Source organism: Pantherophis guttatus, chromosome 1 (assembly GCF_059756535.1).
Source record: "Pantherophis guttatus breed Tessera chromosome 1, ASM5975653v1, whole genome shotgun sequence".
NCBI classification, from domain to species: Eukaryota; Metazoa; Chordata; class Lepidosauria; order Squamata; family Colubridae; genus Pantherophis; species Pantherophis guttatus.
The window spans coordinates 277,408,186-277,432,128 of record NC_142063.1 but is presented as its reverse complement, the minus strand read 5'-3'; the positions used below and the strand labels follow the sequence as shown (position 1 = coordinate 277,432,128).

At 36.4% G+C, this 23,943-nt stretch overlaps 1 protein-coding gene across 9 annotated transcripts in view; it reads left to right on the top strand.

The window, feature by feature from the left end:
- ARID4B (AT-rich interaction domain 4B) overlaps positions 1-23,943 on the top strand; it is an 88,151-nt gene that overhangs the window by 41,730 nt on the left and 22,478 nt on the right. For 5 of the 9 annotated variants that reach the window (XR_015731455.1, XM_034428312.3, XM_034428311.3 and 2 more), the window contains 9 exons: positions 2,082-2,220; positions 4,184-4,263; positions 5,397-5,470; positions 6,665-6,810; positions 7,542-7,614; positions 8,601-8,695; positions 12,040-12,137; positions 12,818-13,073; positions 16,210-16,373. Coding sequence is in view for 8 of the 9 variants with exons in the window: in XM_034428312.3 (XP_034284203.1) it covers positions 2,082-2,220; positions 4,184-4,263; positions 5,397-5,470; positions 6,665-6,810; positions 7,542-7,614; positions 8,601-8,695; positions 12,040-12,137; positions 12,818-13,073; positions 16,210-16,373 (1,125 nt within the window). In the remaining variant the exon portion in view is untranslated. Of the gene's footprint in view, positions 1-2,081; positions 2,221-4,183; positions 4,264-5,396; positions 5,471-6,664; positions 6,815-7,541; positions 7,615-8,600; positions 8,696-12,039; positions 12,138-12,817; positions 13,074-16,209; positions 16,374-23,943 lie in introns of all 9 variants that reach the window. The other 4 variants (XM_087882962.1, XM_060692363.2, XM_087882958.1 and 1 more) reach the window with 1 other exon arrangement.

The following is a 23,943-nucleotide window of genomic DNA, read 5'->3' as shown; positions in this document are numbered from 1 at the left end:
TGCCATTTGTTGTTGGAATGACTGGAATGCCAAAGTTGGAAATATTAAGGAAGAAAATAAAGTGTGGTCCAACAAAATGAAATAATGTAGCAGAATGACTTACCAACTTCTATGAATCAATGATTTTTTTCCCAAAACCACACACATGGATACACAAATACTGGCATTACAAGACATTACCATACCACTCCTTGTATCATTACCATATGGAGTATACAGAAATCAAGTTGACTATATTACTGATACAAAGAGGTGGAGAAAGTCAGCTACAACAGTAAAGACATAATCAATGATTGATGGTGAAGTGGATCATAAACATCACATGTGCAAATACCAAGTTAAGCTAAAACAGCAGCAGAAGAAAGCCAATCATTTTCCATGATCTTATTTTGACTAGATATAATCCATTTTCAAACAGAATTTCCAGAATCACTTTGAAGTCCTACATCTCATTGACAGGGAAACAGGGAAACTGGTGCTGAAATCAGAGAAGTTCCTAAGAATAAATGTAAAAGAGATTACCAGAGACCAAGAAGCGAAAGAAAGAAAGCTGGATGTTAAAACAAATGGTGGAAATTACTAAAAAGAGAAGTGAAGCCAAAGCCAAGAAAGACAAAAGATATCAGAAGAGAACTTGACAAAGAATTTCTATTGTGTTTCCCTGAAACGAAGACGGTGTCCCGATAATAAGCCCAATTGGGCTTTTGAGTGCATGTGCTAAAATAAGCCCCTCCCTGAAAATAAGCCCCTCCTAATACTTAGACGCATGCGCAACTGCCACGCAAACAACATGATGTGAGGTGAGGTGAGGCTGGGGGGGGGGAAGGGAGGGGGAACATGCCCCATGCACTCCTGCCATCCACGCAGAACCTGCAAACCCTAGCTTGCGTGCCCCTTCTCTTAGTGGCAAGTTGGATGCACTGCTGCCACTCGGGAGAAGAAGAAGAAGAGAGGAGGTGCTGTGAGAGAGAGCCCATTTCTGACGTTTTTTTTCTCCTGGGCTGCGGCAGTGCATTCAGCTTCCCGAATCTGGCTTGCCGATCTCAGCTGGCGAGGGAGTGTGGCAGGTGGGGAGGGGTGAGGCGGCGGAGAAGCAAGACGCATGGAGCAAGACGGGACTCCACTAAGTGAAGGGGCACGTGAGCTAGGGTTTGCAGGAGCGGCCTCCATGAGGCCGTTCCGCGTGGATGGCAGGGGTGTGGGGGGCATGTTCCCTCCCTTCACGCCCCCCCGCCTCACCTCCTCACCTTGTGCTGTTTGCATGGGAAGTAACGAAAAAGCTGCCATGATTGCTGGAGGCAGCGGCCTGAGCAGCACTGGCGAAGCAGCCGGTCAGCACTCCAGGGCCAAGGTTTAGGGATAAGACCCCGATAATAAGGCCAAGGCTATATTTCAGGGGTCAAAAGAAAATAAGACCCTGTCTTATTTTCGGGGAAACACGATAGGTGCTGTTAGAAGAACGGTATTGTAAAGACATTGAAGTTTGAAATAGACATTGAATAACAAGAAAAGATCTCAGAATTTCCAAAGGATTTTAGAACTCTGAAGAAGGTTCCAAACTTGAATTGGTATGCTAAGGACACAATTGAACAGACAGTAATTAATTCGCAGAAGATCAAAAAAAGATAGAAGGCATCTAAGGAGCCTATGAAATCCTGTACACTAGAAATGACAGCAACAGGATAATTTAGAAGATAATTCCTACTTACAAGAATTTCTACAGGTAATCCTTGGGTTATGATGGCAATTGTCAAATCAGGATAACATAATTTACAGTATTACATCATAATTAAGGCTGAATCAACATGCCCTTTGATGCTATATTACTATGTGGGATTGTTAATGGAAAGTTATTGATGGTAACTATTCTTCCAGGATCAGCCACCAAATTAATTCATTTATTTATTCCATTCACTCATTCTATAGTTCTCCCCTCCAGTTTGCTGTAAAGTCATAAACCTAAATTTAAATTTAAATTTAAATTTAAATAAAGCCTATATTTAAACAAACGTTCACTTTTCATACTACTAACTATGAATTGTATAATAAACATTTAAATGGTGACATCTTTTCCCTTACAGCCCAGAAGAAGAATCTTCCTCATCCTCAAGTGATGAGGATGACGATGACAGAAAACAAACTGATGAATTATTAGGAAAAGTTGTATGTGTAGAAACTGTTAGTACGGATAAAAAGAAAAATATTTGGTTTCCAGCTTTGGTAAGTACTTACTTTCTGTATTGTTTAATTTTTTTTTTTTGAAAAGATAATAGTCCTAGAAATAAGATTGCAATTTTAGTTGCAATCTTTAATAAATCAGTGCTTTGATACAAAACAAATAAATGCAGAATAGCACACAAATTATTATATATGCAGGAGACTACATTGATAAAGGCCTTATTTTAACCTTTTGATGCTTAAATTGTAAATATGTAAATTGGTGTTTGTATGTACTCAATAGAGTGTGTATGTTTATGAAAAATGGAACCCTATTTTGACTCATTTTCTTTTTAAAATACTCTATTAACATTTTTTTGCTGTTGGTCCATCAAGCCTCATAGATGATGTGAAAAGGCAAAATCTGCTGTATTATGATACAAAACTTATATTTTGGTGGAATGCTTATATTCAGAGATGGTGTAACCTGGGATGCTGGGATGCAAATAGTAGGATGAGCTTTTAGGATTGTGTTGCAGATGCAGTCCCAAAAGAAATGACTTCATGCATATACCATACACATAGATGATGTGAGGAGGCCCTTGAAACAGCTGCACCAAGCCTTGAGATGAATTCAGAGAGATGCTTTAATCACTTTACACAGCTTTATTAATTACTGGCTTTATATCTTGCTTGTGGTTTTCCCATGGTTAAAAGCAGGTGCTGAGTTAGGCAAAAGACGTTTCTTACATTTTAGGTTATTATGTAATAATAAGAGGGTGTCATTAGTAGAAATAAAGAAGTAGGCCAAATAAGTATATTTTATGCTACTGAGAGTTGGATAAATTGATCAGTAAGAAGACAGCAACAGTAGTAAGGGATAAGTAGAACTTCTTTCTGTTTTTTGAGATGATCTTAAAAGCTATCATGCCATTGCCATATCCACTGGGAGGTGGCAGATAAATAAAATTTCTGCTAATATAGAACAGAGATTTGCAGACTAGAAGAAAAATCCTGGAGTACATTTTTACAAGTCATTTTGCTTTAGTCTTAGAACACAAAATTGAAGCATTATCATATATACTAGGTCCTTCATGAATCAGACTTCTAAGTTTGGTAACTTGACTTTATAATCATCAAGTAATAGTAGGGTTGTATGGCTGGAATTTTAATTTAGATTAACCAGGATCTTACAGTTATATACTGTATATGCTGCTATGAAATAGTTAGTAAAATTTAAAATATAGCTCAATAGACTTGAAATTACAGCAAATTGTCCATAGTGTCCAGAAATGTATTAAATGCTGGCAGAAATATCATATGCATCTGAGGATTGGCACATGTTGAGATAGCTTACTAACATACCTTTATTTGTGTCTAACTTCCACATCTGCACCATCCAGAAAAGTAGGGATTTATTATTATTATTATTATTATTATTATTATTATTATTATTATTATTATTATTATTATTTTGTGCTGAATTTTGGAGTAGAGATTGCAAGAGACTTTTTTCTGCTTCACTTTACATCAGGGTTTGGTGAGAGGGAATTCCACTTAAAGGAATGCAGTTTGTTTTCTTGTTTGAAAAGCAGGCAAAAGTAAAAGAAAATACCCTTCTGCTCAAACTCATGCTGCATCCAGAGGCAGACAACCTCTTTTCTCTCAATCAACACAGGGCTTTTAGGAAAATAGAAGCTGCAGTGCCTCAAGTTTCTTCTTTTTTCACTTCTCAGATAAAATTACTTTTCCTCCTCTGCTGTGTTATTGTCAGATGGCAGAGGATGATGGAGGCCAAGGGTTTTGTTTTTCATGCAGGAAACAATTTAAGACCCCACTCCTCCCGAATTACTTGAAATATGTAGAGTAGTTGGAAAAGGGTTTTTTTGTATGCTGAACATCCATGTCAATAAGAACCAAATGTGTAGACCTTACGATATGCATACAAATACATTTTTGTGATCTCTTACATAATATTAAATAAATTTTCTGTAATAATTAAATAAGTCTTTTTATTTCTTTACAGGTGGTTTGTCCAGATTGTAGTGATGAAGTTGCAGTAAAGAAAGATAATGTTCTTGTTCGTTCTTTCAAGGATGGCAAGTTGTGAGTGAAAATGTTTGATTTAATTACTATTTGTCTAAATACTATGCTGTAACTAGCAGAGATGGACACAGATTTGTTTTATTCATGAGAATGAAGGAGAGGGATAGAATGAACAAAATAATTCTGCATCTTGCCCTCTACTTCACAGAGAATATGGATATATGAATACAGAATATAGTGTGCCATTTTGTGGTAATATTGAAGTGCATGGATAGAATATTCCTACAATTTAAATATTTTTCTGCTGTAGGATTTCTAAACAAAATGTTGTTATTCCCTTGTATAATATGCTTGTAAATAATTATAATAACAACTGTGGTATTATTTTAATCAGTTTGAAAACTGCCATACATGCCGTAGTCATCTATTTATAATCATAATTGAGACCAGAATTTCCATTGCTGAGCAAGGTGGTTGCTAAGTAGTTGCGCCCAATTTTATGACCTTCTTGCCAGGTTTTGCTTTGTTGTTAAGTGAATCACTGCAGTTGTTAAGTGAATCACACGGTTTAAGCAAATCTGGCTCCCCCTTTTGATTTAAAATCATGGAGCTCTGCAGCTATTATACGATTTCAGAAAAAGAAGCTGATTCTATTTCTGATTCTCATTAGCATGTGGGTTACCCAGCCTAGGACACCACGGTCCAGTCATGTAGTCTTTCAGTAAATTCCATTGAATTGAATTGATTTTAGTGTAGTTTGTTGTTAAGAAACCTATTTTGAAGTAGATATAAATATAATTGTTCTACTAGGCAGTTATCTGTGTTTCATCATTAGGAAAACTGGGTGTTCCCCTTCCTGTTTTTTCATTCTGAGTTTGGATTTATAGCTTATATTTTTATTCTTCTTTTTTAAGAAAACATTTTTGCACTGTTTAAAATTGCAGATCATAAATCTTAAATTTCCTTTTCTAGCAATAACTGACAAGATCTACACAAAGTAGTTTAAGACATAAGGTTTTTTCCAAAAAGTTTTCAATTTTTTAAAAAATTCCTGTTTGCTTTGTACTAGTAGGAGATCCACATTTTATGGATAATTAATAATAGAAGAGTGCTTCATTTAAATGAAGATTGCTTTATTGTCAAAATACTTAAAATATTTATTTTTTAAAATACTGTTATCGTAATTTGTTTAGCTCTTCAGTACCAAGGAAAGATGTACGGGAAATTAGTGAGTCTTCACCAAAACCTGATGCTGCATTAAAACAAGGTAAAAATCAACTTCAAAATTAGAAAAGAGGGACTATGTTTAATCTCAATTTATAATTAGCTAGAAAAGAAATGATTTAGGGTGAGACAAAACTGCGAATTCTGAAAAATGTTTCCAGCAATGTTAAGAATACCATGAATCAATATTTTATTTTATTATTTTATATTATTTTATTATTTTTTCTCTACCTTTTAATCAGAATTTCTTTACAAGTGTGGATGTTGGTCTGCCTTCTATATTAGCATTGGAGGCAAGGGCCACATAGAGTGCCTTATGAGAGAAAATAGGTAGTATTGTTCTGAGACATGGAGAAAAAAAATCGGATGCCAAAATCTAAATATTAACCTTTTCCTGGATTGAGTGGATTGGAGTTTCTTTGTTTTTAAAACTGCATCATGCCTATTTTAGATTTTAGACTACAACTTTTATGTGCTTCCTGTCCCAAAATGACAGAAAATTATGCCAGGAGTTTTCAGTGGTTGTGCTGCCTACTTTCACCATTAAATAAAAGAGTAGTCTATCAAACCTTGATACTATATCTAAGTTTAATGCATAATTAAAAGCAGAGAGAACCAATAGTAGAAATGAAGCTATAGTAATTAAAGAATTTAAACATTTTAATGCTTAAAAACAATTTGAGAAACTCTATGCCTAGCCATTATATTTATGCCAAAAGCAGTGTCTTTAATCGGTTCCTTAAAAGATGATCAAACATAGCAAGGTTAGTAACTACAACTGAAAAAGCCATATTCTTTATTGCTGTCAATTGTACTTTAGGAAACTGAAGAATTTTAATTAGTAACTTTGATCTTTGTAATAAGTGATATTTTTATGGAATGAAGTATTTCTTCAGGTGCTTGAGTCCCTGTAGCCATTTAGAATTTTATTCTGCATAATGAGGACATTGTGTTTGAATAGAAGAAACTCTGACTTAAATTAATTATGGGTAAGAACTTGCAAGCAAACTAGGAAATGGAAAACAAGTCAAACAAAGGCATACATTATATTTGCCTTGTTTAGAAACTCTTTAAATTTTTTAAAATTCAGACATAAGCTATTGTTAAACATTTTTTAATTTGTTCATTCACACTTTGTTCATTTGACTCATTCATACAGTTAAATAGACAAAAAGAAAAACCATATTAAGTCTTTAAGGGAGGTCATTCTATTCTAATAAAATTAATTTATTTACAGCTTTTGATCAGGCCTTAGAGTTCTGTAAAAATAGAACTGTTCCTAGTAATTGGAAGACCGAGTTGAAAGAAGAAAGTTCCAGTAGTGAAGCAGAAGAAGAGGATGAAGATGAAAAGGACAAAGAAGATAATAGTAGTGAAGAAGAGGCAAGTATAACCTTATAGTGTAATAAGTTTGTATTACACTGCATGTGTCAAAATTTGTATTTGTAAATCTTGCTAGTCATTTCTGTCAAGCTTCATACAAGCAGTAGCGAAAATCAGTATTTGATCAAAGGAGAATTCAGGGAAATTCTCTGTCACTTGGAGAAATATACCTGGCTGCTTTATTCAGGAATAATAGCTTGAATAATAGAAGGAATATGTAAATATAGAGCTAATGAAGTCATCATTGCAATCATAGTTATGGGTTGAGGTCTTGAAGCATCAGCAAATGTTTATCAGATTGAAATCACAATAAACCATATTGTTTTTTAAAGGAGAAATTTTTTCCCCCAATTCACAGCTTTAATCAAATAACATTTAACAGATTAAATTGCATTTAGTCAGATGTAATTGTACCAGAGTGTTCGTTTTGGCACTCTAAAGCTTCAGTCCTGTAGAAACTTTCCTAAGAGTAATTCCAAGAAAGTAATACTAATTTCTCAGTAGAACTTCATAAGATTGTAATTTTTGTATGTATTAAATTTTCTATATTTTCCCACAGTGGAACTCTAAATGTTTTGAAATAAAATAGATTTGAAAAAAGAATATTAGTTTAAAGATAAAAAACAATATTGAACTTTAGAGTAAAACATAATAGTATGATGATGATATTTTATTTCCTTGTTGGTTTTTGAGATAGCAGGCTAATTCAATTTCTTTATTTATTTCATTAGGAAGAAATAGAACCCTTTCCTGAAGAAAGAGAGAACTTTCTGCAACAACTCTATAAATTCATGGAAGATAGAGGTGAGCATTTCATTAGCACTTCATTAAGTTTACTGTACAGCTTGTTTAATTGTATGAGAATTTAATATAGTTATGAATCACATTGCTTTTCATTCCTAGTAATTGAGTGTGTTCCTTTTTAAGATTTACATTCTTAGTTAATAAAGTATATATAGGAATCAAAGGTAATTACAAATATTTAGCATGTAGTGTTACAAGGCAGCTTACTGTTAAAGTTACACTTTAAAACATTAATTTAAAAGGCTATATATTTTTTAAAAAAACCTCTCAAATGTATTTATATAATGTCTAAACAACTTCTAGGTTATCAAAATCAACCGTGGTCCACCAAGCGGTACTGTCACCTATCAAGTGACTTTTTCCCAATTGTTGCAGACCTAAGCAGGCAACTAAAATAGATTATCCTTGCTAGCTCCAATATTTGGCAAATAAAAAATTATGGGGGCAGGAAGGAAATTCATCCATGGAATTCTGATTTCTTCCTCCTCTGAGGTCTTCCCATGGTCCAGATCAGATGGGATGTTGGCAAGAATATTGTAGGACAAATATGAATTCTCTGGTTATTTGCCAAATGCACATTAGCAAACACAGAATGTTAGCCAAAATTTCCAGTAACACGACTTTGTGTTAGTTTTGCAAATGTTTTTTTATCATAAGGTTTCTATTAAGTTCTGCTAAGCTCTATTTTGTTCTGACCACCTCTGGACTTCATAGGTCCAAGTTTCTGTAATTATTTGGAAAATTATTTTATTATAAATATTGTTATGTAGCTTAATTGGGAAGACAAAGCTTTAGTTGAATTCTCTACACATTTATTTGGAATAAGTAGCACCGAACATGGTTGTGATTATTTTTGGCTAAATATGCATAGAATATATGTTACATAATTTTTGTGTGAGACTAAAGTTCTAAATTGATTTATTTTCAGTAATATGAAGAATTCTCACCATGCTCAAGCACTTAATTCTAAATACTTTCTTTCATAGGGACTCCTATTAATAAACGACCTGTCCTTGGATATAGAAATTTGAATCTCTTCAAATTATTCAGACTTGTTCATAAACTTGGAGGATTTGATAATGTAAGTACTATAAACTATGGTAAAAAGAAAAAAATAATGATCTAAAATAACAATAATAGTGTCACTTTATAAAGCTATTAAAAGAGTTGTATAGAAGATGAGAACACAACTTTTAAGTGCAGTTGTGTATATTTGTTTTTCTTATGGAAAGAATGTTTTCTTATGGAAAAAATGTATTCGAATAACATTTTCCCACTTGTGCTAGATACATTTATAGAGATAACTCTATATACCACAAAAATGTCATTAAACAAATACTACAAAATGCAATCCTTTTTATATATGAAATAAGTCCTAGCACTAGAAGAATAACATCTAAAGGCACATTAAAGTACAAAGATATTTTTGCAGCAAAGTTGTGGCTTATGGAATATGGGCTGATTGTATTTTGTGTTTTTTGCAAGCATAGCAATTGCCTAGATTTTCTTCTAAATCTTGAATGCCTGCGAGTAATACAAATATTGTAGGCAAACATGTTGTTGGCCTATAGCTGTGATGGCGAACCTATGGCATGTGTGCCACAGGTGGCACGCAGCTCCCACTCTATGGGCACACGAGCCGTCACCCCAGTTCAGCTCCGCCGTGCTTGTGCGCATGCCTCTCCATATGTGTGGGGACGCACATGTGCATGTGCGGGGTGCATGCCGGGGGCTGCATGTGCATTGCATTTGGGGGGTTTGGCTGCTTTGGGCACTCAATGCAGAAAAGATTAGTCATCACTGGCCTATAGTTTCCTATGTTGTCTCTTTTGCTGGTTTTTTTTAGACTCAGCTAGGTTTTGTCAATTATTAATAAGCTGCTGATCTCACCTTTTTGCAATACTTCATTAAGATGTTTAGCTCTAATTGGATGCAAGGTAATGAGCTATTCGAGGCAATTCTTCAGTTTGTTTGCAGAGGCTGCTATTATTGTTGTTATTATTACATATATCCCATATATTGTTTACCGATATCCAAAATTGATATTGTACAGTAGTGAATTATTATGTATAATTTAATTTATGATAATGGCATTTAATTGATACTTCCTTAAAAATATTAAGTAAATAAATGATAGAATTGATATCTAATATACAGGTAGTCCTCAACTTATGACCACAATTGAGTCCAACATTTCCTTGGATGAGCAAGGCAGTTGTTAAATGAGTTTTGCCCCATTTTACCTTTTTTTTTGTCACAGTTGTTAAACAAATCACTGCAGTTCGTAAGTGAATTATGCAGTCATTTAGCAAATCTGGCTTTGCCTGTTGACAGCTGGCTGTGAAGTTTACATATGATGATCACATAACCTCACCGCCCTGCAAATGTTATAAATTCATGCTGGTTGCCAAGCATCCATATTTTAATTATGTGACTTTAGGGGTGATGCAAGAGTCATAAATGTGAAAAACTGTTATAAGTCAACTTTTTCAGTATCTTTGTAACTTTGAACGGTCACTAAACAAATTGTTGTAAGTCAAGGACTACTTGTATATCATTTATTGGAAACATAGTTACTGTGCTTGTGGCAGTCCATTAATAAATTTTATTGAAAAGTGAGAAGATCAAGAAATTTCAAAATTTAAGTTGTATTATGGTTTAGATTTCACTTTTAATAGCTTCATGATTCTGTTGAGGAGGTAAGATTTGCTCATGTATCTAAGAATAATAACCTGCAAATACTGAGTAGATTAAAGGTAAGATTCTTAAGAGTGTGATTAAAATGGATAACATATAAGTGGTTTATTGGATATAATACTAACATCACAATTTGTGAAATAGGGCTTGCATGGATTAATTTAAAGCAGTGAAATGACTATTAAGTGGGATTTAAAATGGCAGCTCCAATGATAATTTGCAGCTATAATGTATTCAGTATTATTGAATTCATTAATTTAAAAATGAATCTGAAATTAAGAGTTACATATTCTTACCTATAGCAATGAAAACCTATTTTACACCCTACAAAATCAGAATTTATTTTAATAAATAAAATATTTAAATATATAAAATAGATGCTTGAAATAAATCTTAATTCAGGGTTACCAATTCATTGATTAATTTATATGCAATTTAAAATGGAATCTAGTAATCACTTAGATATAACATATATTCTTTGATAAGGTAAGACTATTGATAGGAAGAAAAGTCTTAGTTTAAATTGTAATGAATGGAGATAACAGCCAGTAGAATTGGATATGTCTTCTTGAAGCAACCAGCAGGCCTTTAGGCAAAAATGTCTAAACTTCTTTTCTGGTGTTTGTTTGTTTTGGAAAAGGAAAGATTAGTCATAGCTTCTCCAAATAATTTGTAAATCCAGCTTTCAAACAACAGAGGAATGATATATAAAAGGGAAGTAGTTAGTCATTTAATATAATTGCTTAAATTGGCCTTTGTTATAAATGTTACTATAATTAAAGCTGTTGAATCATTAATAACAAAGCTAAAAAAGCTAAAATTATTTAACTGTCATGTAATATTTGAGGAACTTATATAAATGAATTCACATGTACCTAACTGGCTAATTCTTTTAAAAAAAGTTTGTTTTTGTTCATTCTCATCAGTATGTTCTGCTACCTACTGACACGCTGTTCCTGTATAACATAGATATCACTGGATTCTAGTGATATGTCTCAGTAAACTGTATAATTTAGGCTACCTTTCTTTTATTCCAAGCCACTTTCATTTATTTGGGTAATGTGTCATCTGCGACAGGAAAGATGATGCATGAAAAATTGATAATCCTAGTTTCCTAATTAATTTAAAACATTTATATTACTGCCCATCTTAAACCAAACTCTGAGTGGTTCACAATGCCAAAATAAAAGCAGTATGTATCAGCAATAAAATAAAACACAATAAAACAAAGAACAACAATAAAGACCTGTCACTATAGCTAAATTTTCCCTTGCAGCCCAACAAATTTGTCCCATGCCAGTTTCACTTGGAGGAAAAGACTTAAGTGAATTTCAAAAATAAATATGGGGGCCTGCTGGACCTCAAGGGGAAGGGTGTTCCATTGGGCAGGGGCTAATATGGAAAAGGCACACTTCTTAGATCCCATGTGATGGCAACATTTAAGGGAAGGGACCAGGAGCATGCCTACCCTATCCGATCTGGATGGGCAAGCAAATGTCTTCAGAGAGAGGCAGTCTTATAAATAAATTGCCCTTTATTTAATTTAGATGTACAAAATTTTGATATAGTAGACAATATAGGTAGTCGAATTAAATCCTTTCACTTATAAACCTGTTTCATCCCTTTCCCCCTCTATTCTAGAACATTTCTAGAATAGGGCAGTTCATATTTGGAAAGCGGTAGCTATTCAAAAACTGAAGGGAAGGCTATTCATATTATATTTTACAGATTGAAAGTGGAGCTGTCTGGAAGCAAGTATATCAGGACCTTGGTATCCCCGTCTTGAATTCTGCTGCTGGATATAATGTTAAATGTGCTTACAAAAAGTAAGTAATTAATGTAACACTGAATGCTTCAGTTTGGCACTCAGAAATGAATTTCTTTACCTCATTCAAAAGTGCATTCAGTTGTACAGGTAGTCCTCAATTTACAGTCATTCATTTAGTGACTATTTGAAATTGTAATGGCGCTAAAAAAAAGTGACATGCCCATTTTTCACACTTATGACCATTGCAACATCCCCATGGCCACGTGATCAAAATTCAGACTTTTGGCAACTGACATGTATTTATGACTGTTGCAGAATGCCAGGCTCATGGGATCACCTTTTACAAATTTCTGACAAGCAAAGTCAAGAAGCCAGATTCACTTAACAATTGTGATACTAAATTAACAACTGCAGTGATTCACTTGACAACTATGGCAAGAAAGGTCATAAAATGGAGCAAAACTCACTTAGCAACTGTTGCTTAGCAACAGAAATTTTGCGCTTAATTGTGATCGTAAGTTGAGGACTGCCTGTTTTTGATTCTAAAGCTGTCCTAGACATTTGCACATGTTTTTAAGCTTTTACTAATCTCAGTCTTCTATCCTTAAGCCATTTATCTGGACCTTTTGTGACTCATTCCTAAACTACTGTAATTTAACTAATGAATTCATATCATCAAAGTGTAATTGTAAAGCAAACTAATGCAAACTGATTTTGCTTGTTGCTGTCATCTTTTAGATATCTCTATGGCTTTGAAGAATACTGCACATCAGCTAATGTTGAATTTAAAATGGCACTGCCAGAGAAAACACCAAGCAAACCCTGTAAGGAGCATGAACAAGAGGTGAAAAAACAGGAAGAAGTTGAGCTAAATATAAAAGAAACAAAGGTGAAAAATGAAGAAAAAGATGACGAAATAACAGCAATGAACAAACAAGTCATACTAACTGAGAATGAGAATGAAAAAAAAGAAAATGATAAAACCTCTTCTTTGGTAAGGGCTGCCTCCCCCGTCCCCCCCTCCCCAAGTTCGGCTTTAGTGCACAAATTATTTTTTATTAAACATCTCAGGGAATGAATGGCATTTGCAGAGTTAAATGCTTCAATTTATTTTGGACAAAACAGATCTTTGGAGGATTTATTAATCAAAATATTTACACTTCTGAATAAATATTAGCTTTTAAGAGAAACACTTTTATAAGGCCAAATCACAGGTTATTTGTGCCTTTACCAGCTTAACAATACTTTTAAAATGTTATTTAGAACCTTTTGGATTCCATACTACCTGCACAAATTATATGCATGTGCTATATTTAAATATGGATAGATTTGCATAATTTATATTTGATTAGTGTACTTTTTAGATAGTGTAGAATCACAGATTGTAACATTTTTTCTGTTCAAAGTTTAAAAGGGGGGAAAGTAAACAGGCAGCTTTTAAATTAGAAAAGATTTGGGACTTGGAATTACTTCATTAATCTAATCTTGCAGTTGTTATTTATGTTTTAACAAGACAAATATTAATCACAGCATGGTGTTATTGTGTAATCAACAACTAATGTATCATACTAATGATACTTGCAGTACAAGTGAAGGATAAATATATCCATATTAGCTAGTTATTTTCCAGAACAAGAACATGTTCTTCTTTTGTATTCCTCACACTGGAAGAGAAATGCAGGAATCATTCCAGAAAAAAACATTAAATCCTTATATAAATTTTAGGGAGAAGTTTAAAACTACTATTAGTAGAGTTACCATACAAGTAATTCTATTGGTGGAAAGTGAAGTTTCAATTAGTATATAAAGGCCTAGTTGTGTGGTGATGGAGACATGGGGAAAAGTTAGGAAAAATAAAAATAACACTATTTCCAAAGGCCCAAATGATATTTTGAGATCTAGTTTGGTACGATATTAAAGATTAGATTAGAAACTACGAGTTCTGGGCCTTTCTTAGACATGAAAGCCAGCTGTGGGACTTTGGGCCAGCCACTGTTTCTCAGTTCAACCAATGTCACAGGAGAAAAATGGGAGTATTAAGTTTGTCATCTTCAGTTATATATTTAAAAAGTCAGGGTAAATAATAAAACTGAATATTGACATATATTAATACTGATTTATCTTACAGGTGGTCTTTGTTTAATGATCACTCATTCAACACACATTTGAACTTTAAATGGTGCTGAGTGAATTGTAGTTACAACCAGACTGTACAGCTGTGTCCCAATGTCATGTGATTGTCATTTGCAACCTACTCTGCTGGCTTTCCACAACCAAAGTGAATGAAGCCAGCATGAAGTTGCAGTCACTTGAGGTCTTTACTTAACAACCTACAAATTCCTTGTTTAACAGCAACTGTGACTTTTGGAACTGTTGTTGCTAAGTGATGCACTTAGAAAATGTTTTTTCTATTTATGGCTACATCACCTAACAATGGAATTTCCTGTCTTAATTAGTGCCATTAAACAAGAACTATTTGTATAGGAATGCTTTCTTTACAACAATCTTCATCAAAAATAAGGGGAAAAGTTAGTATTTAATACTGAGATATATATTATTTTCTGTTCCAAAGAATTGCTATAATTAACTGAAGATTCTGAATTTCCTGTATTCCATTTGGATGTGAATGGGGCAGCAATTGAGTAGTAGCTTGTTTAATGTTCATTCAGAAGACTCTAAGATATTATTGAAATCAAGGCAGTCTTCAAGACGCTTTTGTTTTTGAAGATTAGCCATTGCCTGGGAGGAGCCCCTTCCTTCCTTCCTTCCTTCCTTCCTTCCTTCCTTCCTTCCTTCCTTCCTTCCTTCCTTCCCTCCCTCCCTCCCTCCCTCCCTCCCTCCCTCCCTCCCTCTCCTTTTCTAATCTTTTCTTTTAATAAAAATAATCTTTTCATGTTGTCTACTGTAAAGAGAAGGGTAACCTTTGGATACAATCATTGCTAATGAAGGATCAATTAGTTTTATAAAAGGACTTTTTATTTTTCAGGGCAATTTTAATTTTGTCAAGTTTATCTTGGGGTAAAGGTTACTGGCAAATATATACAAACATACATGAGTGTAGTTACAACACCCATGAAAAGATAACTTTGCAACCAATTCTCATTGGTTCTTATGACCTTTACCGTGTCTGTCTCTTAGTCACGTGTTCACCATTACAATCTGGTAGTATTGTCCTATGCTTGACCTATGCTGTCCCCCCCCCCCTCGCCCCCAAGGGATTGCTTAAATAAGTTATCTCTTCCTGAACTGCTTTTGTTCACAGCCCAGCACATTCCCTGAAAAGTGCTAATCGCAAGTTAACAAGGTCAGGTCTTTGACCTTAATTAGAGTTAGACCCCTCCCTTGCTGCCTGACACTGACAAAACCCTAATCAGTTTCCCATTGAGGGCTTTTTTGCCCTGTGGGTTCCCTGCTAAGAGTAATGAGTGTGCTAGGCAAACAGCTGATACTAGAACATTCCAATGTGTACAATATGTGCCTGCTTAGTCAGGGACTTGTAATCCCAATGAATGTAAATACAAACATCAATTCTCTTCTTGCTAATTATCCCAGCACTGGGATAAGCATTCCAAAGGGGAGCAGAGTGAGGGAAAAGGGTTATATAACATTTACCCATTTATCTGGTTTCCTTGTGAATCAAGTTCTGGAAGCACTTCCTGCCATTTGGGTCACTCAGCTGTTTGGGTTGTATCCTTCTGATGCTATAAAGCAAAGGAAAACAAGTAAAATCAGAAGCACAATCACAGTCATGTGATTTTCACATTTCACATTAAGCTAAGCAATCACAGTTAGTGATAGCTTAGCTTAATGACCAAGTAGTCTATTCCAATTACGTAGCTCTTTTGATAATAGACTTCTGTCCTATTTCTTGCTTGAGGTCATGTACATGATCCTTTCTTAAAAATGCTGGACAGGGCATCAATTTGCAAGCAAATTTATTTCTAAACATGCAGTTTTTCATATCTAACAATGAAACTGATTCATAAGCATATCCACACAACAGCTTTTTAAACAACAAAACATGAAAATGGACCCCTACTGTGGATGAATAGTAAGGATGTAATGTTAATTAATTGTTGGTTTTTGGTTTCTTTAATTGTGAATGACAACAGTGTTCCTCTTTCATATAGGGAATTAAAAAATGTTTTCAGGAGCCTCCAAATGACCAGGAGAAAGAGTTAACAATAATCATAACAAATGATGAAACCAATCTGGAATGTAAAGAAGACACAGAATGTAAAAATCTGGAAAATCAGAACACCATTCCAGAAACTGAAGAGAGGGAGATATCAAAGTAAGATTCTTTTATTTTATTTTAAATTCTATGAGAGGAGCATGTTTTTTTTAAAGCAGACTTTAACAAGATGTAAATTTTTAAAAACCGTGGAAGGATAGATATCACATTTCTTATCACCATTCTGCCTTACTCAGAAATTTTTGTTGGATATAATTTGTCTGGCTATCCAGTTTATTTGCATCAGTGTTGTAAATGAATTTTTATTCTGGTTTTTGATTAAGAGAAATTCTGTAGGTATTAAGGAGATTGTTGAAGCATTTGCTGAAGTAGTTCTGCTCATTCTTCCACTCCACTCATTGTGTTTGGCTGGTCAGTATTTGACAGAATGAATGATTCAAGTAAAATCACTTGGAAATGAACATAGCAGTATCTGTGATTTTGCTGTCATTTACTAGAGTAGGGACTCTTATCTTTAAGGCATTTAGATTTTGAGAAAGAAAGGACTCCCAGAACTAATGTGTAGGAACTTTTCTGTTCAAATTTTATATTGTATTATTAATAAGACAAGTGAGTTACAGTAATTTCTGAGTTAACTGCACTAACTACCGAATTGTTATTACCTTTTCATAATTACATGTTTCCAGTGATTTTGTTGGTGGAATTTTGAAATTAGGTTGTGACAAAAACCTGCTAAAAAAGTAGGGAGGTTAAGTAAAAGGAGCCTTTTAGAAAATGTACGGAAGCACTGTAGGTATGGAATAAACTTGAGAATCATTTTGGAAAAACTTAAGTTGCCTTGCATACTTTAGAATTCATTAGCATATGCCACCTTTAAATGTAAATGTTTTAACAATGTATCTGTAACCCACAGTAATGTTAAATACAGTGAAACCTCAACTTACTGACGTTTGATAGACTTTACATTTAATGTATATAATGACAAGTTTATGTCATTAACAAAATGATGTCATTGTTTAAATGACTGTACATGACATAATTTGCATCATTAACACCACACAAATTACATAATTTGAGTCATTTCATATAATGTTCTCACATAGATGTGAATAAATATACAATAGACGCAAATGATATAATTTGTATAATCTATGTAATGTCAGTGTGAAAATGACATAATCCAATTATATGATTTATTTAATGGACATCTGTGAATAATGAATACTTCTTCCCCCATTAAAATGAAGTTTCACTGTATATTGGTACTATACAAATGGTAATGTCTCTTACTAACCCAAAACGTGATGTGACTCCCTTATATTTTTACTAATAAAAATATATTGAATTTCAGCTTTTAAAAAAAGTTATTTTACAGCCCTCAAGGTTTTAGAAAATTCTGGGCATTACATGTAGAAAAGTTGATTCTGGGTTGAATTTCATTATCATACAAATATCATATTACCTATGCATCTAAAATATGTTAGTCATGTGATTGAAATATGCAGTGTCATTCTTGTTTTAGGATATTGGGGCAATAGAGCTGCTCCAGAATGTTTATTTTTATGTGTTTGTGTGCCTGTGTGTATGTATGTGTAGGTGTGTGTGAGAGAGACAGGGAGATACAGTAGAGCAATTTACATTGTCAATGTAGTTGTTTATATGATGTTTTAGCTGAGAAGATACTGCCTCATAGATCATGTTTACACCTCATGTTAACACAGAAAGCATTAGTGATTTGCTTTCAGTGTGCAGTTTTCACTGTTCTTTTGTTCTACTTCAGTTCCATAGATTGCATATATTGGTTTGGTTAGGTAACAAAATGTACTGATGCCATTAAACTTAACAAACTCAAACAATTTTTGTATCTGTGGATGGAACACTGCAAACACAGGATATAGTCATGGAACATAGTCACAGTTTCCTGTGTGGATGTTTTTTCATCAAAGCTTCATTCTTATGCTGGTTAATGATCACAATAAAGTCTTTCATCATCAAAATTTATTTAGGTATAGTATTTGGTAATTAAAAAAACAAGAAAAAGTTGAGAACTTCTTACTAACCTGTTACAACATAAAATACAATTGTAAAATTATTACCATTAGGTTTCTGGCCTTTCAGACGTTTTTACTCAATACTTTCAGAGTAAACATTTTACATCTTTGTTGCAACTTTATGAAAATACATAGGGGAATTCAAAGTTAGGTTTAGGCTGTAATACAATAAAAGCAAGCTTTTGAAACTACACACCTATGAATATTCATTATTGAACCAAAGGTGCTTTTTCAAGAGGCAGCTGGGCTTTCTGGTCCAGTTGCCCCTTAAAAAGCACCTTTGGGACAACGATGACCTGGATGACCAAGAATGACCAATGCCTCCATAGGCATTCATTACTGAATTTTGCAGAATTCTGCTTGATATATTATATTAGATTACAGCATATAACTATGGCGGTCCAATTTTTGTGATTAAATAAAGTTATTTAATCTGATGGGATATAAAAGGATCCTTTTAAAGTTACTATATGATTTTCATAGAACAAAATGATTCAAGGTTATATATACATGTCTATCTATCTATCTATCTATCATCTTATATTTGAAGATTTAGATTTTTTAAATCAGTTTACTAATCTGTGTTCATTTCTAACATTCTGCAACTCTGGTTCATTAATCCCAAGGTCTTCCCTTGTATGTGCATCAGCAAGTTTGTTAATGTACTGTCTGGAACTGTTACCTTTTGACTTATAAATTAGGAAGTTTAGACAAAGGTGCATTATTATCTTATGGGAAAGAGGGGTTTAGTGATTTAATGTAACGTCTCTTAGAAGATATGATAGTTTACTAAAACTAACATTGAAATATATCTGTAATTTCAGATACCTGTAGAAAATTTGCTGGGAATTCATAAAAACAATATAAAATTTACTATCTCGATAATCTTTCAGTAACTGCTTCATTCTGGAAATTAATAATAGTATGTTTGCATTGAAGGGACTTATTGAAGTGAAGTTTGTGTTACTCTGTTACAATTAAAATAGTTGAAATTGCAAAATGTTCTTTACTACTAGTTTTTGAATAATGCCAGCATCTGGAGATTGACTTATTCTATTCTATTACTCTGCATGGGCTGCATTTTAAAGGACAGGAACTTTTAATGTTGTGTGACCAGTATTTATTTAAGTCTCTTTTAAGGATTGGTTATATAATATTAGGTTCCTACAATGATATGCTTGGGAATATACTTCCCTATTTCATCTCTCATTTCTAGAAAATAATTATACACTACCCATTTTAGCTGAGATTTTAATCCTCATGTTTGTACCAATGCTAAGTATAGTTAATACTAGAGCTTACAAATTCTGATGATTTATCATAGATAATAATAATAATAATAATAATAATAATAATAATAATAATAATAATAATTTTATTTATATACCGCCCTTCTCCTGAAGGACTCGGGCCGGTGTACAGCCAGAATTAAAATATAAATATACAATATTATAGTTAAAATTAATTAAAATCATTAAATAGTTTTGGCCAAATTTTAAAACCCAAAATTAAAATCCAATTTAAAACCATTCAGTTAGACAGCCCCGCCTGTCGGAACAGTAGGGTCTTGAGGGCACAGCGAAAGACCCAGAGATCAGAGATGCTACGAATATCTGGGGGCAATTCATTCCAAAGGGCAGGAGCTCCGACAGAGAAGGCTCTCCTCCTGGGTGTTGCCAGCCGACATAACTTGGCCGACGGTACCTTGAGGAGTCCCTCTCTATGGGAGCGAACTGGTCGGTGGGAGGCTGTTGGTGGCAGAAGGCGGTCCCGTAGATATCCTCGTCCTATGCCATGGAGCACTTTAAAGATGGTGAGCAACACCTTGAATTGCACATTCTGGACCAGTTGGAGTCTCCGAATGCTCTTCAAGGGGAGCCCCATGTAGAGAGCATTACAATAGTCCAGACGGGAGGTGACGAGGGCGTGAGTGACCGTGCGCAAGGCATCCTGGTCCAGAAAGGGACGCAACTGGCAGATCAGGCGAACCTGATAAAAAGCCCCCCTGGCTACGGCCGTCATATGCTCTTCTAAAGACAACCATGAGTCCAGGAGGACACCCAGATTGTGGGCCCTCTCTGTTGGGGGGGGGGGGCAAAGATTCACCTCCAATAGTCAGCGATGGCACCAGCTGACTATACCGGGACGCTGGGAGCCACAGCCACTCAGTCTTGGAAGGGTTGAGCTTGAGCCTATTTCTCCCCATCCAGACCCGCACGACCTCCAGGCAGTGGGATATCACATCAAGGGCATCATTGGGGTGGTTTGGGGTGGAGATGTACAGCTGAGTGTCATCAGTGTACTGGTGGACTCTCACCCCAAAACCACGAATGATCTCACCCAGCGGCTTCACATAAATGTTGAACAGAAGGGGTAAGAGGACCAACCCCTGCAGCACCCCCCCCAAGCGAGGCGCCTCAAGGTCGACTTCTGTCCCCCTGCCAACACAAACTGCGAGCGGTCGGAGAGGTAGGAGGAGAACCACCGTAACATGGTGCCTCCAATTCCTAACCCCCTCAACCGCTGCAGCATGATACCATGGTCGATGGTATCAAAAGCCGCTGAGAGATCTAATAGGACCAGGACAGAGGAACAACCCCTGTCCCGAGCCCTCCAGAGATCATCAACCAACGTGACCAATGCTGTTTCTGTGCTGTACTCCTGCCTGAAGCCCGACTGGTACAGGTCCAGATAAACAGCTTCCTCCAGGTACTGGGGTAGCTGTCGTGCCACCACACTGTCGACAACCTTCACCACAAAACGAAGGTTGGAGACAGGACGGTAATTTGTTAATACAGCCGGGTCCAGGGATGGCTTCTTGAGGAGGGGCCTCACCATCGCCTCTTTCAAGGTGGCAGAAAAGGCACCCTCACTCAAAGAAGCATTTATAATCTCCTGGAGCCAGCCTCGTGTAACTTCCCGGGAGGCCAGTACCAATCAGGAGGGACACGGGTCCAATAAACATGTGGCAGCACTAAGCCTACCCAGAATCCTGTCCATGTCCTCGGGTGCCATGGGGTCAAACTCTTCCCAGATAATATTCTCAAGATTCACCCCATCTCCCTCCCCGGACTCACCCAGTCGGAGTCCAAGCCTTCCCGAATCTGAGCAACTTTATCATGCAGGAATTGCACAAAATCCTCAGCTCGACCCTGCAAGGGATCTTCCCGCACTCCCACCCGAAGGAGGGAGTGGGTCACCCTAAACAGAGTGGCTGGGCGGTTCTCTGCAGATGCGATAAGAGCGGAAAAATAGTTAAATGTTGCCACTTTTATCGCCACTAGGTAGGTCTTGATATAAGACCTCACCTGTGTCCGGTCAGATTCGGATTGACTAGTCCTCCAAACACTCTCTAGGCGTCTTTTCCGACGCTTCATCTCTCTTAGGTCCTCAGAGAACCAAGGAGCCAATTGAGATCGGCATCGGGTCAGAGGCCACAAAGGCACGACGCGGTCCAAAGCCCCTGTGGCCGCACTATCCCAGGCAGCCACCAGGTCTTCAGTCGAGTCGTGTGCCAGAGTCTCCGGAAACGGCCCAAGCTCCATCTGGAACCTTTCGGGATCCATCAGGCCCTGGGACGGAACCATCTAGTCGGTTCCGTCTCCCTGCGGCGGGGGCAAGCGGCTTGAAAGTCTAAGTGAAGGAGCGAATGATCTGTCCATGACAAGGGTTTAATGTCTAGGTCCCCTCTACCAAGATCATTCAGCCACTGACCAGAGATGAAAATCAAGTCCAGAGTGTGTCCCTCTGTGTGAGTGGAGCCTTGCACTAATTGGGTCAGGTCCATGGCCATCATGGAAGCCACCTCTGACGTCTCACTGATGGATGGTAGGTTGAAGTCCCCCATAACAATAAGTCGGGGGGTATCAACTGCCACCCCGGCAATCACATCGAGTAGCTCAGGCAGGGTCGCCGCCACATGGCAGGGAGCCAGGTATGTAGTCAGCAAACCCATCTGCACCCCGCGACCCCACTTCACAAAAAGGGACTCACATCCGGCTATCTGAGGAACAGTGGCCTCCCTCGGACCTCCCTCCTTTCTCTAATAATTGCCGCTACTCCCCCACCCCTCTCCTGAGCCCTCGGCTGATGAAATGCATGGAAACCTGGAGGACACATTTCAACGAGGGGAACCCCCCCTCCTGGCCCATCCAGGTCTCCGTAATCCCAACCAGGTCTACAACCCCCTCCACAATAAAATCACAAATGAGGGGGGCTTTATTAATTACTGACCTGGCATTACATAATATCAGTCGAGGACCCAGGGCCTGAGACTCTGTGCAATCCAGGACACGAGCCACGCTATGGGGGCCGGAGTGTGCAATCGCTCGAAGACAGCGCGTGCCCACTCCCAGAACCTGATATGGCCCCCTGCACCCGCCATACCTGCCCCTCCACTTATCACTTTGATGGAACTGCCCTTCGTTTTGCCCCCTGGCGCCCTGGTCAGATTATCCTTCTCCTCTCCTCCGCTGCGCCCATCTTTCAAAGCCAACAAAATAAGGTTACATTAATTCTTAACTGGATTAATGAATTAACCTCCCCTCCTCTCCAACACACAGACAGATTAGTGCCAAACCTCTCAGAAATAATCAGGAGGGAAAATGAACAGCCAAGGAATAAGTTTTTCTGAATTTGATTAGACGAAATAAAATATGTATTTTAAGTAAGTGCAAATGAATTTCAATAAATACACTTGTTTTCAAATGTGAGTCTTATATACCGACAATTGTTACATTTTTGCCTCTTTCTCCTGCCCTTCCAATGAAGTGGGGAGGAACTGTTTTTTCTAAAGAAACATGGAGGCCTATGCTAGGGCATTGCTTCTGCAGTGGCTGTTAACTTCATTATAAATTTTACAATGAATTATAATTGCTATTAGACAGCCCATGTCCCATTGGGTCATTATTTAAGAGATATTTCCTTACCTAAGAACAGAGAAACAGAATGATCAAGGGTGGGCAAAAAACCTGAGGGAACTGGAGCAACTTCAGATTTCCTGCTAGCTTCCCCTTTGAGTTTCTTTATGAGAAGTTGGCAGGGAGCAACTGAAAATCCTTCCATCCTTCCTCCCTCTCAAGAATAAGAAGGCAATGATGGCAGACTTTGGCCGTGGCACCAACATCAGCAGAAATACTATATTTTACAAGCCAGGCATTTTGCTTCACACTCTCTCTATTGAGGTCCTGTTATTGGACCTTCAATACCTACTGTGTTGAGTAACTCTCACAGTAATTAGTGTTTGCCACATATTCTTCATTTGATCTTCCTTTGTCTCCTCATTCTGTACCTTTCTTTGTGATTCTGGAGACATGCAGCCCTTTCATCTTCTGTTTCTTCATTTCTCCTCCTCCTTGTTGCATTCCAATGACATTTGGTTTCATCTCTTAACCATGATGTTCCCCATCTCTTTCCACATGGCATAATTATGCTGAAAATAATGTAATTGTTTTAACCAAAACATTGTATGTTTCTGACCTAAGAACAACGTAGATCCCTGCTGGCTTTTCCATGGAGTTGTAGGAAGTTGTCAGAGACAGTTTAAATATAGGATCATATGATTTCCTAAGGGTTACAGCAGACTGGGACCAGTCTACCTGATTTCCGGTGGCCAGAGG